The sequence below is a fragment of the Hyperoodon ampullatus genome (genome assembly GCF_949752795.1).
Source record: "Hyperoodon ampullatus genome assembly, chromosome: 8".
In the NCBI taxonomy this organism is placed as follows: Eukaryota; Metazoa; Chordata; class Mammalia; order Artiodactyla; family Ziphiidae; genus Hyperoodon; species Hyperoodon ampullatus.
Genome location: NC_136921.1, coordinates 7169295 through 7187011, shown reverse-complemented (window position 1 = coordinate 7187011; position 17717 = coordinate 7169295). Strand labels below are relative to the sequence as shown.

Below are 17717 nucleotides of genomic sequence, written 5' to 3'. Positions count from 1 at the left end.
GAGGCGGGCTTTCTGGCTCTGTCCAAAGCCATTTCCGTCAGGAACCGGAAGTCCGTCCTGGATTGCATCGGAGGAGCCCTGTGCGTGGACTTGACTCCTGGGGCTGCTGGTCCTTCCGCGCCCGCTGGTTTCCTCATGGTGCGGGCCGCGGCTGCCAGCCCCCGTGCGGATCGGCGGCGCTAAGGCGCCGGGGCAGCGCGCGACATGTCGTCGGGCCTCCGCGCCGCCGTCTTCCCCCGCTGGAAGCGCCACATCTCGGAGGAGTTGAGGCGCCGGGACCGGCTGCAGAGGCAGGCGTTCGAAGAAATCATCCTGCAGTGTGAGCGGCTGGCGGGCCCCGGGAGCGGGCGGGCGGGCGGGCGGGCCCAGCCGAGGCGTGCGGGGCGCCAGCGGGAACCCGAGGCCGAGCCCCCCGCGCCGCCCGCGCGCCTTGAGGCCGCCCCGGGTACCCAGCGCCGTGGACCCCCAAACGCCTTTTTAGATCTTTTCCTCTTTCACTTTATCCTTGGGTGTGACTGTGGTGGGTTTTCCTCTTCAGTTGGGTATTCTTCACGGGCAGGCACCGTTCACGTCTGTGTTTGTAGATCCCAGCAGCTCACACAATGCTTGTGTTACTTAAATAGGCCGGTTCCAGAAACATCCTGTTTCGGGCATCGTGTTACTGAAACGGGCACTGACTTTAAGCAGTAACTCGCTCCGTTGCCGTCGTCTTCAGAGTGTGGTGAAATGTTTGCCTTTCATTCCTGAAGATCTGTTGTTCTTCCTGCACTTTGGTGTTCTTTGACTATTACGTATTACACATCTTGAGTCTTCACGTACTTTTTAGTTGGGACATCACAGTCTTTACTGTGGCCCACACCCACCCCTGCTGCTGCAACTTGAGTACAAAAATGTTTGTGCCCTTAGATGCCTTCTAAAGAGCATTTCCTTGCCCCCCGCCCCATTTTACCATAACTGACGACACATTTGGGGCAAGAAACGGGGCACTCTTCGGACCTCTGGTTCCGTCTACCCCTTGAAGTAAGCCTGCAAATCTCAAATCATGTAGATGATGCAGTTCAGTGTAATAGTAGGTGCCCTTTGTTGAATTCTGATTGTGCTAAATTTATGGTTCCTGAACTTACCTGCACATTAGAATCAGGTGGGGATCTTTTAAAAATTACAAAGCCCAGGGCACATCCCAGACCAAAGAAACCCCATTAGTACAGGTGGGACACAGGTGTCAGTATTTCTTGATGATCCCCAAGTAATTCTGAGGTAAAGACAAGCTTTAGTGCTGTCGTAAATATTTGGCATGTGTCATTTCACTTTATCTTTCCGAAAATTCTATGAAGCACGTCTTGTTGCCCTTTATACAAATGAGAAAATGGAGACTGAGAGAGATTAGGTCATTTCTCTGGGGAGGTACAGCAGATTAATGGTAGGGCCTGGATTTGGACACAGACTTGATGGCTCCTGACTTTTTTGCACTTCTGCCTTTCTCATTGGGTCCCCCAAGAAACGGCCTTCCTTGCTTTCGCTGAGCCCATCCTCTTAACTAAAATGGGGAGAAAAGTGGATGATGAATGTACCACTCCTGTGCTAATTCCTTACGCTGTTAAGAGGCTGGCAGCCCAGTGCTCTTTCAGAAAGCCAGAAGCACCGGAAACTCCTTGCTGAAACGATTCCTCATGGGTTACATAAATTCAGGTCGTCGGGTATTTCATCCTATGCTTATTCTTTAAAAGCTAATACACACTGAAAGTCAAATTGGGTTGGAGGTCTGACGACACTCCCCTTACCAGCCTCGCTTACCTGAGTCTGGTTTGCTGCATCTGTAAAATAGGGGCGAAGCTCGCCTTGCCTGCTTCATAAACACAGTGCTGTGCATATAAGTGCTTTGAAAGCCATCTACGTAATTGTCTATACATGGAAGGTGCTTGTAATCACATTGACACAATTGAATGTTTTTCTGCACTTTGAAAATGGACATCTTGAAGGGGTGGAGGATGTTTGAGGAAAGTCAGAAAGACAGGTCAGTCCTGGAGAGGGAACACGTCTTAAAACAGCTATAGTGAGTAATGCATGCCCGGGAGCTAGGAGAGGAGGGGCAAGAGGGCAAGACAGCCTTGGCCTGTTAAAATGTGCCGTTGAGGCAGGGGATTGACAGTTGGGAGATCACTTCTGGTTTGACTGAAACAGCCTCACTCTTCATTCCTCGCTTCCCAAAGCAGTCAACCAGAGTTTCCTGTTCAGTCCTGCCTCCGAGCCTGAAGAGAAAGATGAAAAGAGGCTATGGGGACAGCAGCTGGCCTTTGAGTGAGAGGAACTTTTAAGAAGGATCCCTCTTGAGTACCTCATGTCTTTGATATCACAGGGCACCTAGCTGTAACATTTTGAAGATCTTATTAGAGCCCTTTGACACTGGTGAACATTCAAGGTTGGAATCACTTCCCTGTTCTCTTGAGCTCATTTATTAAATTGATATTGATGTCGATAGTGTTTCTGTTTCTGCCCAGGATTTCCATTTTTAGATATCAAGAAGTAGGACTCAACTCTTTAAGAGGAAAGATAAGCTATTCTAACAGGTTATAGTCACTAGCATAAACCCTCTCCAACGTTTGCTGTGAAGCAACGCTAATCTCAGACGCTTGGGATCTGTGAAAGCCCCCGGCAGGTGTGGGTTTTCTGTAAGTTTCCCGTGGTCACTTTCTTGTTCTGCTTTGTGCACCCCCTTCCACTTCTGATCTCACTGGCCCCCTGCATGCATGTCATTTCTTGCCCTGACTTTTCTTTTGAATTTCTGCACCGTGTTCCCTGTCACATTTATTAAGTTCCAAGGACGCATTTTCTTCCTTGAGCTCCCTGCTCCTGTGTTCTCTGGCATGTTAGGATCTTGCACCCAGTTGGACGAGCAGGGAACCTCAGAATAACCTTTGACTTCTTACTAATTGATATCTGTTCATGTCACTGCCTGCTTTTAAAATCTGTTGTTTCGCTGTTGCCAGCAAGAAGAGGTCTGAATTTCTCATCCTGCCCTTTCATGTGTTGGTGCAAACTTTTATTTCTAGCCCCTTACTGAACAGCTCTCTAGACCTTCTGCTTGGACTGTCTGTCGTCTTCACCTGTGAAACTATCTGAGAAAATGAGTAAAAGTTCACTCTTCCTTTTTATACTTGACCTCCACCCCCACCCCCACCCCCATTACACTTTTTTAGCTCCTTGAGGTCAGGGACTCTGGTTTGTACTTGTATCCCTAGTGCCCTGATCTTAGATTAAATATTCCAGGGACTCCCTGGCAGTCCAGTGGTTAAGACTTGGCCTTCCAGTGCAGGGGGTGTGGGTTCGATCCCTGGTCGGGGAGCTGAGATTCCCCCATGCCTCGCAGCGAAAAAACCAAAACATAAAACAGAAGCAATATTGAAACAAATTCAATAAAGACTTTTAAAAAATGATCCACATTAAAACTTTTTTAAAAAAATTCCAAATATAATAAGGTAAAGGTTTCCTCTCTTACTTAGAGGTGCATAGCACTTCACTTTTCCATTGTGTTTTGGTATGTTTGTTGCCTCTTTCCCGGGTAGAAACAGGTAGCTGTGGGAGTAGAAAGCATGGGCACGGGGGCGTTTTGGAGTGATTTTTCATAGGTTCCTTTGTCTGGGCTGCCTGTGCTTGGGCCAGGAAGCGTCTAAGGAGCGCATGTGCCTGGAGTTTGGACAATTGCTGTAATCGGTGGTAAAGTACAGTGCCTAGTACTTTGATACCTCGTAAAAGTGAAACGTGCCCAGTCATCTTCTGGTTATTTCTTTGGTCCAAATCTTTATAAGATCTTAAGTAGTAATAAAGCATACCTGGGTTGTAATAACTTTTTTTTTTTCTTTGCTAGATAACAAGTTGCTGGAAAAGTCAGATCTTCATTCAGTGCTGGCCCATAAGCTACAAGCTGAAAAGCATGACATACCAAACAGGCATGAGATAAGGTATTCTGAAACTATCCTGTATTATTTGTGTCTCCTTTTTCATTGAAATTTGTCTCAGTTCAGTTGTCACTTCCCTGACTTTGAAGCAAACCAAGTACTGTGTTTGTGCTCCACTTTTTGTCAGTTCCTTTCAAATAAAAACGTCTGAAGCCAAATAACTAACTATTTGACTTGTTTTTTGAAGCTATGTAGCTACCCACCTAGAAGGCTCATCATCAGTACATGTGAGCTTGAGAAATTGCTTAAGGCGAGTAACCAGGCCAGTTCCTCCTGTAGCCTGCCAGGGTTCACTTTTTCTAAATAATCAGACAAGTAAGCATTCTTGAGCAGATTTACATAGATCTTGTCAGTACAGGATTGACTGTCCTGTAAACATAAGCGCTACAGGTCTATGTGATCCTTTTTAGTTCAGTGTTGTTTCCATGTATCTTAGTGTGTGGTCAAACCAGTGGGTTGCAGAAACTTTTTTCTTTTTTTTTTGAGAAAGATTAGGCAGAAATCTGCATTTTATAGGAAGGGTAAGTATTGCTTCACTAAATATGTGAGTATGTGTTTATGGTGGGGAGTTTAGTATCTTTACTTGGGTCATTCATGTAAACTATCTCTTTTTGAGGGTCATGGTCCAAGAAAACCTTAAAGCCATACTTCATCAGAGTGACTTAAATGGAATCATTCTAGAGTCTTACTGTCCTCCTTTTCCATTTGTTCATCACGTTTGCATATTAAATTTTGTGGTTTGTATGGGAACAGTACCCATTATTGCTCTAAAATCTACAAGCTTTTTTGCGTATCAGCTACCATTTAGCAATTGTAAAAACAAAGCTGACGGTAATTTAAGATTTTAGGAAAAAAACAGAAATGCTGGGTGTAGCTTACTTCATTTACTCCTGTAGCCATATCTGCTAACTACTTGCCATCCGTGTTTCCTCATCTGGCGAGGTAGTCTCCAGGCAGACCGGAGTAGAAAGAGGAACAGATGGCCCGGCCTAGGTTCCATTTTTGCTTAAGAACAATTCAGGAGATCGTGCCTAGCTGTGGTCCTGGGAGGCCTTCTGCTGGATTTAAAATATTAGTTGCTGTGTTCTGGTCAACTTTAGGTGTAGAGAATCCATTTCGCCCTTTTTCATCTAAATTCAGTCAACTGAAAACTTGAAACATTTTATTTCTATCTGGTTAGCCTCTTGGAGACTATATTCCTGCATCCTTTATCTGTCAGCGAAACTCATTTGCTTGGAAAGGTACAATAAATAAATATACAACATTCTTTTAACTGAGTATCACTGGGGTGGTAATTTAACTGGAAGTCCGTCCTTCCTGCAAACTTGTGTTCACAGTCAGGCCTCTTCCTGACTGCCTCGTTTCTATTAATGCTATCCTTATTTTCCACAAGTCAGCTATGATTCCTTTTTCCCTTGGTGTGCTGCCCCTCCCCCTTTGCAGTCACCTGGGCCTGTTGATTCTTTGCCCACAGTGTCCTGTGCATCTGTCCCTTGGTTTGCATTTGTGTGCCACCAACTTCGTTGCTTATCTATGCTTCCATTCCTAGACTATGGCAGAGGTCTCGTTCACTGAGTCATTTTGTGACTACAGTGTGAGCCAGGCACTGGGACAGAAGACGGGGATCTAATTGGCTGCTTTCTCTCTCTGCTGGGCTCTCAAGTCCTGCCCATCCCATTCGAATTAATCTTAAAAAACACTGTGCTTAAAAAGCTTTATCTCATCAATTATCTGACTCCTCTCTTAAGTGTTTTAATCCCTTTGCTTACTGAATAAATCAAAGTGGAACTCATCCCTGGGAAACAGTTGATTCCAACAGTTTTCTAAGTATGCTTGCTAGACCACAACCTCAGAGATTTGTTAGAAATGCAGAATGTTGGGCCTCACCCCAGAGCTCCTATTTCAGAGACTCTAGGGGTGGCGCCCAGTAGTCTTGTTTTAAGAACGCTTTAGGTGATTCTGATGACCTCTAACATATAAGAACCACTGCTTTAGTGGCTACTCAGTCCTTGTGAACTATCCGAGACACCCGGGAGCATGTTAGAAATGCAGATTATTGACCCTTTTCTTCATCGACCTGATGAATCGTTCTGGGATGGGGCCCAAGAATCTGTTAAAACCTACTCTCTAGGTGATTCTTTTTTTTCTGCTTAGTGAAGCACTGTTATTGGGCTTTTGTAAGAAGTTTGACTTTTATTTTATTGTGAATAAAATTGGAAGTGGTAAAAGGCTTTGAGCAGAGGAATGAGTGCCCTGTATCCTTGCCGTTTCTCAGGATTCTCTTCAGCTCCTTGGAGGAACAGACTAGTTTTATGTTTTGCATATTTCACATTGCTTTGCATTAAAATAAGGGGATTTGATAAAAATTATTTCTTTTCCTTCTAATCCCCATATGCAATCAACCACCCAGGCCTGTTGCTTCTTCTGCCTAATTTAGGGTGGTTTCTTATAAGGTATGTGCCGCTTTCTAGTCTCTTGGCTTCTAGTTCATGGGCCAAGATTGGGGAAGCACTATGTTGCCTCAAAGAATGCAATATTAGTGTATCTTAGAACATGTAAGAAAAATGCTTTTAGAGATGGAGGGTAGATTTAGGAGGGAGCATCATTCTGCTGCCTTTTCCCTCTTTATTTCTTATCGGTCATTGGGAAGAGATAGTGCCCCCGCCCCCGCTTCAGATGGTGGCATCCTAGTTTGCCAGCCATCTTCCTTTTCTCCAGCTGTGTGCTTTCCCTGGGCAGTGGTTTCAGCTACTCACTGTAGTCTGATAATTTACACTTGTAGCTCCAGCCAAGACCCCTCTCCTGAATTACAAATCCACAGTTCTGTTCACCTGCTGCTATTTCTGAGATAGTATGCAAACGCCTGCAAACTTTCCCAAATTCCATTGACTCTCGAGGTGGCCTGAGCTCCGTCCATGGCTTTAGATACATCTGTTTGCTGACACCTATATGTCAGCCTCCAGCTTGGACCTCTTTACTTGAAGCTCAGACTCTTAACAATATGCAATTTCCACTTGACATGCCCACTTGGATGTCCACGGTGAACTCACTCTTCAGGCCTCCCCCGACCTCTTGCCCCAGTCCTTCTGCCTCAGTAGGTGACACCTACCTTTGGTCAGCCACTCAGGCCAAGAGCCTTGGAGTCATCCTCGACTCCTGTCTTTCTCTCATTCCCCACAACCAATTCAAAGGCAAGTCCTGCAGTCTCTCCAGAGTGGATCTAGCTAGGATCTGACCACGTCTCACCGCCTCCACTGCCGTCACCTTGTCCTGATCTGCACTTTCTGAGTCTGGAATATGTAATAGCTTGCTGACTGGTCTCGCTGTTTCTGCCCTTAATCCCTGCAGTGTGCTCTCCACCCAGCAACTGTAGTGATCCTTTCAAAACGTAAGTCATTCCGCTGCTCAAAACCCTCGGCGGCTTCCAGTTATGCATAGGAAAAGCCACAGTCCTTGGGGGCCTGCGAGGCTCTGCGTGGCCTCCCCGATCCTCCCTGCTCCCACTGCCCCGGGCGCTGCGGTCACACTTGCCCCCAGCCTCTCCAACACTTGCCGTTCCCTCTACTCACAGGTCCCCACCCCCGGGCCCGCATGGCTTATTCCTCACTCTTTCCAGTCTTCAGTCAAGTGTCACCTCTCGGGATGCCTTTGATTACCCAACGTGGAACAGGAGCCCTGTCGCTTTGTTCCCTTCTTTACACTGCTTAGTTTTTCTTCACAGCACATCTGACCACCTGACTCCATCCATCTACTCGTTTGTTGTCTGTCTACTCTTAGCTGATTGTAGAGCTTCCTGTTCCCTGCCTTCTCCCCGCTAGGCACCAAAACAGTGCCTAGCACAGAGCTGGCACTCAGATACTTGTCGGGTGAGTGGACCTCGTTGTCTCCTCCCCGTTTACCTGAACTTTATTCCGGAACCCATCCTTTATTCCTGATGCAGCTGGTGGTATGGGTTGTGGTTGGTTGGTTTTACCCTGTGTCTCATATCTCCTACTTTGTACTTTAGGTTTGTAGTGACTTATAACTCTATTGGCCTGGAGAACTGAACTGCTCTCTTGGCTATGTTGTCATGTACAGGTTTGAAATTCTAAAGTTATTGTTCCAGTGCCTGATTGAAGGGGTCTGGGTCTGATTTTTTTTCTCTTGTTTGCACGTTCTCTTCATCTGCCTGGTTGGGGCATTTAGTCCTGGACATGATGGTGCATGGAATGATAGTCAGCTGCAAGAAATGGCCCAGCTGAGGATTAAACACCAAGAAGAACTGACTGAATTACACAAGAAACGTGGGGAGGTAAAGATAGCTCCTCTCCTCGTCTGTCTTGGGGGTCGGGGGGTGGGGCAGGCACTCCCACTGGAATTTGCAGCCATCCTGGCTACAAACAGCATCACCAGCTCTATCTGTGGGAATGAAACAACAGAAAAGATGTGAGACCTCTGTCAATAGGTGGGCAAGCCATTGAGATAACAACCAGGTTGTCATGCTCCAAGATGGTGTGAAAGGTATAAGTGGAGAAACATAGAAAGAAGCTTACTCCTTGATTGACTGAAAGTCTTAACTAATACCTTCATAAAGCGTGAAACCTGCAATTTCAGAAAAATTCATTAGGAAGAATCAAGTCCTGGGCTGTGTTTACGCTGGGTGGTGGCCTAATGGCAAGTTATGAAAAAGTGCAACTTACCATCACTTCAGCTGAATTGATTATCAGCTAAAGAGTCGGAAAAGGTAGCTGGGGTGGAGGGGTAGCTAGGCGTTCTCAGCAGGAACCTGGCAGTCACCTGGAGCGTTGCTCGTCTATCCAAGGCTGCCTTCAACAGGGAAAGTGCACACCGTGCCCCTGCACAGCCCCGCTGGCCCTTCTCCTCTCGGCCACCCAGCTCATTTCTTCTTGGTGCCTTGGCCCCACCGCACAGGCACCTGTTTTTTCTTTAAAGTAACCTGCAATTATGAGTTTCCAACTGAGGTCCTAAAATCTCTTGTTTATGAAAGTGTTCTTCTTTACCCCCAGTTAGCTCAGTTGGTGATTGACCTGAATAACCAAATGCAGCAGAAGGACAAGGAGATGCAGATGAATGAAGCCAAGTGAGTAGAGAGCACGCTGCCTTCGGGACTGGTCGTGGGATCTCACTCCCTGTTTCACTGTACTCTCGTGAGCGGGGCCAGTGGTGATCGGTGGCAAACAGTAGCCACACTGGGCTCAGCACAAGTTTCGTTTCTGTGCATACATAGCCTGGGGTCCTTTTCTACCCACTGAGGATGGAAAAGGCAAGAAGAGTGCCCTCCGTCCTCCAGGGCCCCAGCACACCCCTGAGAAGTCAGCTTCGCTCTTGGAAGTGTCCCTGAGGCATTCACAGTTCTCCCCATGGCCGTTGCCTGGGGGAGCAGGTGTCTTCTGTGGTGGGGATGGGACCAAGATAGCCCAGTGCCTGGCCATTGGGAACGGGGATGAGTTTGTGGGCAGGGTTGTTCTTGATCTGGGAGAAGGCTACAGGACAAGATAAACGGAATCCAAATCCTAGGATCTTTGAGCTGGAGGGGAGCCTGCTCAGGCGTTCACACTCAGTGAGTGGTAGAGCGGATGGAATGCACAAGATACCCAGCCTCCTTTTAATCTCCCATTACTACGCTATTTCAGCATCAAAAGCTCCCTCTTCCTTCCCATCCTGCTTTTCTGAAAGGTACTTTAACTAGTCATTCATAGTCTGGATGAATTTTGCCCTAGGTGTTTCCTCTCCATTAATGGGATTGTCCTGTAAACCCCTGGGGCTGGGCTTGGCCAAGTGAGGTGCCTGCTATGATGGCTGAGGTCATTGTTGGTGCCCAAGCTCACACAGCTCTTGTGCAGTATCCCTCTCCCGTCATGTTTTCAGAATCGCAGAATGCTTGCAAACCATCTCTGATCTCGAGACCGAGTGCCTGGAACTACGCAGTAAGCTTCAGGACCTTGAAAGAGCCAACCAGACCCTGAAGGATGAATATGATGCCCTGCAGATCACTTTCACTGCCCTGGAGGAGAAACTGAGGAAGACTACTGAGGAGAACCAGGAGCTGGTCACCAGATGGATGGCTGAGAAAGCCCAGGAAGCTAATCGCTTAAATGCAGAGAATGAGAAGGATTCGAGGTGGGAGATGAATTGGCAGTCAGTGATTTCCATTGTTTAATAAAGTCGAACCTAGTTCTTAGAAAAGAAAGAAACCAACCTGGCAGCTCTGACCACAGGGCGGGGGTACCAGGAAGCACTAACAAAATTAGAAATAGTGGTGGTGGGTGTAAAAGAGATTTGCATTTATAAGAATACTCTTACAGCTGAGCAAAGGATTACCTCCCAAAAGGGCTTTGGCCCGTTGCTGTTTTTGCCAGCGAATTCTTTCCGTGTTTCAAGAAGAAAAGCTAGTTCTTGAACAGTGTAAATTAAACCAGAATTAGAAAATGCTTATAATCCCACCCCCACCCCACCCCCGCCACCCCATTTTGTAAAACTATTCCAACCCATAGCAAAAACTCTGATCTGGCTAGTGTACAAGAAGACCAGCCTCACTAATAATGAGTTCAAAAGATTAGAACATTTTATTTTAAATCCCCACATCAGTAGTTTAGAATTTGAAAAGATTATTGTAGTTTATCTAAAAGAATAAATACATGGAATAGGAAAGAGCCTTAAAGAATAACAAAGAGCCCTAATCTTACCAAATAATAGATGCAAAAAGATTTCGAAATCTGTGTAAAAACGGAAACCAAAAGGTAGAAGTAAAAAATGTCACTCTCTGCTGTTTGTTTTATGAAAAATTCCTAAGTAGGAGTATTGGAGGACTTTCTAAACATTAAAAGTAATGGTAGCTTTTCCAGTAAGCGGCCTGAGGTGACCTCTAAAAATGGTTTGCTATTCACTTGACCCAGAAAACCCCACAAAATCATGCAAGTCAAGAGGTTCAAATCTTCATGTTCACTTTAAGAACACTTGTGAAACTGCCCAGGCCATTAAGGGTATGCATATCCGAAAAACCACCAAGTATCTGAAGGATGTCACTTTAAAGAAGTAACGTGTGCCGTTCCGTCGTTACAGTGGTGGAGTTGGTAGGTGTACCCAGGCCAAATAGTGGGGCTGGACACAGGGTTGGTGGCCCAGAAAGAGTGTTGAATTTTTACTGCACATGCTCAAAAACGCAGAGTAATGCTGAACTTAAGGGCTTAGATGTAGATTCTCTGGTCATTGAGTACATCCAGGTGAACAAAGCCCACAAGATGCGGCGCAGGACTTACAGAGCTCATGGTCGGATCAACCCATACATGAGCTCTCCCTGCCACACTGAGATGATCCTTACTGAAAAAGAACAGATTGTTCCTAAACCAGAAGGGGAGGTTGCCCAGAAGAAAATGATATCCCAGAAGAAACTGAAGAAACAAAAATTTATGGCCCGGGAATAAATGCCGCAAAAAATAAATGCAAATAAAAGTGAAGAAAAAACACCAAAAAAAAAAAAAAAAAAGTAATGGTAATAAAGAATGGACTGTATAAAAATTGTAGGTTTCTTAACATCGAAGAACACTATAAAACAAGCAAATAGGCTATGCTATTATAAAATATATATCCTTAGTATAGAGTCAGTAAGGAACAGGTGAACATTCAGACAGAGGGATGTAAAGCATAGATAGTTCATAAAAGAAGTGGACGAGCTCAGTGAATCTGGTAAAAAGGACTGTGGGGAGGAAGGTGGGACGGGCGCCTCACATTGCTGATGTGAAGGCTGCTTCTCTAAGCAACCCCTGGAGGGCCCTGGGGATGGCAGGCATCTGAAAATGGTTCCCACTTGTTGGACTTCATCCTGAGTGATGAGGTTTGTTCACAAGTACGATTTTGTGATAGTCCATTATTCACGGTAGTGGAAAATTAGAAGCGGTATATCCCTTGGTGGAGAGAAGAAATTGTGATATTTTCATACAGTGGGATTTTGCAAAGTCTTTTCAAAATATATATATGTCTTAAGTTTGTATGAAGAAAAAGTGAGCTGTCCTTATATTCTTTTTCTCATGTTTAAGTAAAATTGTGTGGCTTGCATGTGGAGCTCTGAGGCAGCTTAGGGGTGGTAAGGACACCGGGGTTCCCTGGAAGTCGTCAGGCTCCGGGCTGAGAGCCTCCCTGAGGGAGAAGTGGGCAGGCGTGTGGTTATGCAGAGGGAGAGCCCTTGATCATCACCGTGGACAAGAACAACCCAAACTTTCTAGTGAAAATGGGGGGTGAGGCACATTACATCCCGCCCTTGTTCCGTCCTTTGGAATGCTTTCCTAGGAATATACCATTGCACGTATTACCATCTGATTGCACGTGTGGGACCTGGGGATTCTTTTCGTTACTTGACTCAACTAGTTCCTCCTTCTTAGAAGCCTCCCCCCTTCCTGCCAATTTCCCAGATTAGATGTCCTTCCTCTCCTAGCAGCTTTTGTTTACCTGGGTCATAGTGGAGCACTGTTTTTTGAAATAGCTGCTTGTGTTCCGTCTCCCTCGCAAGGCTGGGGTGTGTCCCCACAGGCAGGCACGGTGGCTGCTGTGTAAGAAGCTGTCAGCATTAAAGAAGGACGTTTCTGCTGTTGTAATGAAGGCTGGGCTGCAGGTGTTTTTACTCCTTGCAGACAGGTGCCTTTCCCTTAGAGGAGTGTTACACACCCCGCACCGGGATTCTGCTTTCCCCTCAAAGACAGTTTATAGGTCATCTATTCCAGCTAAGAAAAATTTGTTAACCTGTAATTTTTGTCACTTGTCCTGTAAAACTGACTTTTCATCTTCAAGGTATAAGATTAAGAGTGTAAGGCACTTTTTCAAGCTAGAGCCTCATCCCATCCCAGATTCTGATGTGCCACCTACAGGCCTTTGCCCTATTTTGAGAATGATCACTATGGTAGAAACTTTGCTAAAAACTTAGAAAAGTTGTTTTTTAATTTAGAAAAAATTTTAAAAATTCCAGCAGAACTCTTGACCTGAGCTCGGTGGCAGAGCTAGAGTTCTGGGTTGGGGGTCCTCCACAGCGAGGGCAAAAGTGACAGATAGAGGTGAACTTGCCATGGAAAAGAGAGGGAGACCAAGTTTAAAGGTTAGGAAGCTCCTGAATTGAGGACTTGGGAAGGAAAGACAAAAATGGTTCTGAGAGGGGAGAGAGTGGAAGCGACTGCTGACCACATTAAAATTTTGCTGCAGCCAGGACTTGCATGTCCAGCCCTAGTAAACTGAAGCCTTGTACATTTTGATGACTCAAGAATCTCACAATACCTCAGTTTCCTCGTCTATAAAATGGGAGTCATAGTACTTAACCTCAAAAAGTTTGCTATAAGTGTTAAATGAGTTAAATTCTGTAAAATAATAAAACCATGCCAGGTACAAGTAAATTTTTATTACTATTCATGCTCTTGATATGTTAGTGTGAGACTGTTTACTTCAGAAAACTAAGTCTCGACCATGACTAACCCTGGATAAACCTGATGCATGTTTCTGTCCTGAGAGGCCCTGAGTCCCCACAGGCAGGCTTCTCCGTTGTTGGTTCACCGCTCTCTCTAATCCCTCCTAGGGCTTTGCTCTGAAATCCATTATAATAGGATCCTTGCTGAAGTTACAGTTGTGGATTTGGGACTTTGGGTATCTAGGGTAGTTGTTACTTTAAGTGCATTGAATATTCAAATGTGTTGCTAGTAGTTTTTTGAGAGCCAAAACCCCATGCTTTCTTTAAGTAGACATAAATAGTGGGCTTTTTTTTTTTTTAAATAGGAGGCGGCAAGCCCGGCTGCAGAAGGAGCTCGCAGAAGCAGCAAAGGAACCTCTCCCAGCTGAGCAGTGAGTAGAGATGTACAAATCGAAACTTTGCTCGTAGTAATTTGATTTGCTATTTTGAAATAGTCTTATAATCTGTTTCTATAAAACCATTTTACAAAATGTAGAAGGAAAACGAAAAGACTTAGGGCAGAAAATAAAAAACACCCATTACCTTCCAGAAAGTTGCTCCAGTTTATACTCATTAGCTGTGAGTGTGAATTCTGACTTCCTCCACCCTTAACCAGTGACAGCCTCGCTGTTTTCCTGTTGAGACCGACCTGTTTTCTGCCTCTGGTTGGAGCTGTTGCAGTGTGATGCTGGGCTGGGGTTCTGTCTCTTGCTGTCTTCTTGGTTTGTGGCTTCAAGTGGAGCTTGGGCAAACCTTTGAAGCCTAAGTAAAAACTGGGATCTCCTGGAACAAAAGCAGTTGAGTCAATATGGAGTTTTTCCTAATCTGGAATTGGGTGGAGGGTCTTCCCTGAGATTTGAAGCTTTGTTTTCAGAGCAGTGGGTATTTTAGTGACTAAATTCCCTTTGCTCTGGTTCAGGATGTGGGGTCTTCTCCCTCATTGAAATAGATTCTGGAATATAGTGTTAGAGTTATGATCTTCTATTTTTTTAAATGTTGCTTGCTTCCTTGTAAATGGAGGGGAGTGGTTTAAATTCACTCAGGAGTCATCTGCCAGACAAAGGTCTTGATTTATAAGAAAACAAATCTCATACCAAGCCTTTGCTTTAGATGTAGCCTATGTGCATAATTTCTATACTCTTCACATGTAGAAAATGAATCTCGGGTGTATTTGCCCAAAGCTACAAAGTAGCTAAATAGTTGACCTGGAAATGAGATTTGGTTCCTTAAAAATAACAGCTTATAAAAGCATTATTTGTCTGCCTCTTATTGGCCAGCATAAACAGGTGACTAGGTGTAGAAAGGTCCAGCATCCTGCCCCAAATCACAAAGGAAATGGCAGAGACAGGGAGGAAACCTAAGGGTGTCTGACTATAAAGGCCTGTTCTTAATCTCTGTTCTTTCCTAAAAGTAGAGTTTCTAGGTGAGAGGACATTAACACCTTTGAAAGGTTTTGATAACGCGTTACCAGATGCTGGTATTTTCTCGTGGTCCTGGGCCTTTGCACTGTTCCAAGTACCTTTATAACTATGCAGCTCTATCTTAAACAAACCATTTACATAGGCTCCGCTCACGTTCGTTACTCTTGCCATCTCTGCTGTTCTGTTGTTACCCTTGGGCGGACACAAGTGACCCGCAGACCACAACTGAGAAGAGAAGAAAGCTCAGCCTGTTCTCTGTCTTCAGGCCCGCCTTTGTTCTCCTCTAATCCTGGCCAAGACTGGGTTCAGTTACACGGGACCCTAGAATCAATAGCCAAGGAAAATAAATTTACTTGAACTTGGTTTAACTTACTTGGTAACAAGTTCTGAAGTATATATTTACATAATCCAGATAATTAATCGTGGAAAAATCTCTCAAGTTCTTATGAATCCAAACATTTGGTAATAAAGTCTTGGGTTATTAGATTTTATTATTTTACTTCTCCATGAAGATCACAACTCGGTAGGAGGTCATTAAGACCAAAATAATTACTTGCCTTCCCCGCAACCAGGAAAACAGGGAGGAAGGGGAATTCCAGAGGAGCTTTGCATCTGGTGGGATAAACACCAGCAAAGGAGCATGGGCCCGTGACTTGACTATCTCATGTGTAGTATAATGGACTCTCTAAAATGTCAGAAACAGCAAATACCCAGAGTTATGCTTAAACATAAGCCTCAAATACCTAGAGTCAAAAATGAATTATGTTTAGATTTTGCTTTCCTGTCTTTTACTATTAAAGTAATATTTAGAACTGGGTTGTTTATGTACCCGTTGACTTCACTGCCCTTTTAGCAGTCCATTTTCTTATTGACTTGAATCTTCTCCCTATCCTGGCATTTTCTTGTACACCATAGCTGCCCCTAGCTGTCCTCTGTGTTATTCAGCCCGTCTCATGGGAACTGTTTCGTAGTGAGTGCTGCAGTCCAGTTTTTGGCATGCGGGAGCCCTTTAGCTACAAACCAGCCTTCTGATGAGAAAAATCTACCTTAGTACTGGTTATGTGATTATAGGCTTAATAAGCCACTATTTCATTGCTTTCCAAGTGGGAGCTGTGTTTGGACCTAAAAAGAGCAAAAGCTCACTTCTAAAGTTATTTTCAGTTGGAATTCTGGATTTGACTTGAACAGATTGTTTCTTCGCTATTGCTCAGACAGCAGCTCCTTTTTCTCCAGAGAAGCCTTGACTGCCTCTGTCACAGCCAAGTCACGTAGGCCGTGTGTGATTAGGAAATGGTGTTGGTGTCGACCTTTGCAGAGCAGACTCATCACAAAGCTCCTGTTCAGCAGAATCAAAGACTCAGCCTCTTGCCCTTCTTTCCAGGGATGATGACATTGAAGTCCTTGTCGATGAAACCTCCGATCACGCTGAGGAGGCCTCTCCGGTGCGGGCCGTCAGCAGAGCAGCCGCGTGAGTAGACGGGCTGTGCCAGGGGCGGAGAGCTCGAGCAGCCGCCCGGCAGCATGCTTGTGGGCGGGGCCAGGGAACGGTGCGGCGCCCCCAGCTGGAACGTGCAGCCCTGCCCGCTCAGCCGTGGGGCTCGTGGGCTCCAGGGTGTCTCCGTCTTTCTCGGGTCGCCTCTGCTTAATAGGAGGCTAGCCGTTCCTTAGTGCCACCACCAGCTGTGAAGAGAAGCAGAAAAAAGTGTAGTGGCTTTCTGAAAGATGGACCTTGTTAGGCAGGGTGATTGTTTAGATCGTACTGCTTAATTCTTACTAGGGCTCCAGGATATTTTTTCTTTTCTTTTTTTAATTTGCCAAAACAGGATGAAAAGAATGGGATTGGTCATTAACCACTAGAAGTTGTCATTAGGTCACTTAGACAGTTCATCCTCTAAAGCATTATTTCCAGGGAAGTTAATTTAGTGCTAGGGAACCGTATTTCTTTTGCAACTTCAAGGCTGGGTTTTCCCTCCTACCTTCCCAGTGCTTTCTGGTGGTTCAGTACTGTGAGGGGCTCTCGGCTGGGGTTTGGGAGCTCATTGGGAAACACACTCCCAGGTACTGTTGTGGACTGTTTTTGATTGATAATTTGGGCAAAATGTTTCTAAGGTTTAAACCTATCCTCCCCTCCTCTTTAGTAAGCGACTCTCGCAGCCTGCTGGAGGCCTTCTGGATTCTATCACTAATATCTTTGGGTAGGTTAGAAAACCTTCACCTTTCCTTGTTAATATGTGTATAAATATACCTGAATACATGTACATGATTTGTTGTCGTTTTTTAAACGTGCGCCAGAATTTCAGTGCAGAGTATACAGATGCCTTAATTTCAGCTTTTCATTTAGCTTCTTCCTTTTTTCCTCAACTTCCTTTTTCTTAATCTCGCTGCGTGCTGATCTCTGGCCTTACCCTTTAGTCTGTCCGAGTCTCCCCTTTTGGGACATCACTCTTCTGATGCTGCCAGGTGAAAATATTATCCTCTCTTAGCCCAGCATGCAAGTGTGGGTCATTGATAATTATGCTGATCACTGCTTCACTACACCAATCATCACGTGTACGTGTGCTAATAACCAGGACGCTTTGCATGCTCCTAGGAATGCTGTCTGCCCTCTGAGATGGGCGAATCGGCTGAGCTCTGTACAGTAATCAAGCCCTGGTCGCTCTTTCTTTTGGCATGTGTTCAGCTCCACCTTGACCACAAGTGTACGCTGAGGATGACTGTAACCAGGCATAGGAATCATCTTAAAATAGTTTTATGAAAATACCAACGAGCTCCCTCCGAGCTAGCGGTTACATTAAGTTGAGAACATGTGTAGCTGTTTATTGACGGGGGCAGCAGTTGTTCAGGATTGCTTTTCAGTGTTGAGTTTTGGAGTCCATGAGTGAGCGAAAGGGAGAGTATGGGTAAGTGCTGGCT

General features: G+C 45.2%; 1 protein-coding gene and 1 pseudogene across 5 annotated transcripts in view; both read left to right on the top strand.

The window, feature by feature from the left end:
• Window positions 1-204: 204 nt before the first annotated feature.
• Window positions 205-17717, top strand: part of ATG16L1 (autophagy related 16 like 1) — a gene marked incomplete at both ends in the record, with an annotated part of 44287 nt that continues 26774 nt past the window's right edge. Inside the window, 9 exons of one of the 4 annotated variants that reach the window (XM_079709722.1) lie at window positions 205-319; window positions 3866-3959; window positions 8142-8247; window positions 8963-9036; window positions 9825-10076; window positions 13710-13775; window positions 16186-16272; window positions 16943-16999; window positions 17217-17264. In XM_079709722.1, the coding sequence (XP_079565848.1) occupies window positions 205-319; window positions 3866-3959; window positions 8142-8247; window positions 8963-9036; window positions 9825-10076; window positions 13710-13775; window positions 16186-16272; window positions 16943-16999; window positions 17217-17264 (899 nt within the window). The remainder of the gene's footprint in view (window positions 320-3865; window positions 3960-8141; window positions 8248-8962; window positions 9037-9824; window positions 10077-13709; window positions 13776-16185; window positions 16273-16942; window positions 17000-17216; window positions 17265-17717) is intronic. The other 3 variants (XM_079709723.1, XM_079709724.1, XM_079709725.1) reach the window with 3 other exon arrangements.
• On the top strand, window positions 10711-12150 carry LOC307056792 (large ribosomal subunit protein uL22-like; annotated as a pseudogene). Its single transcript has one exon. The product of its transcript is annotated as a large ribosomal subunit protein uL22-like (transcript).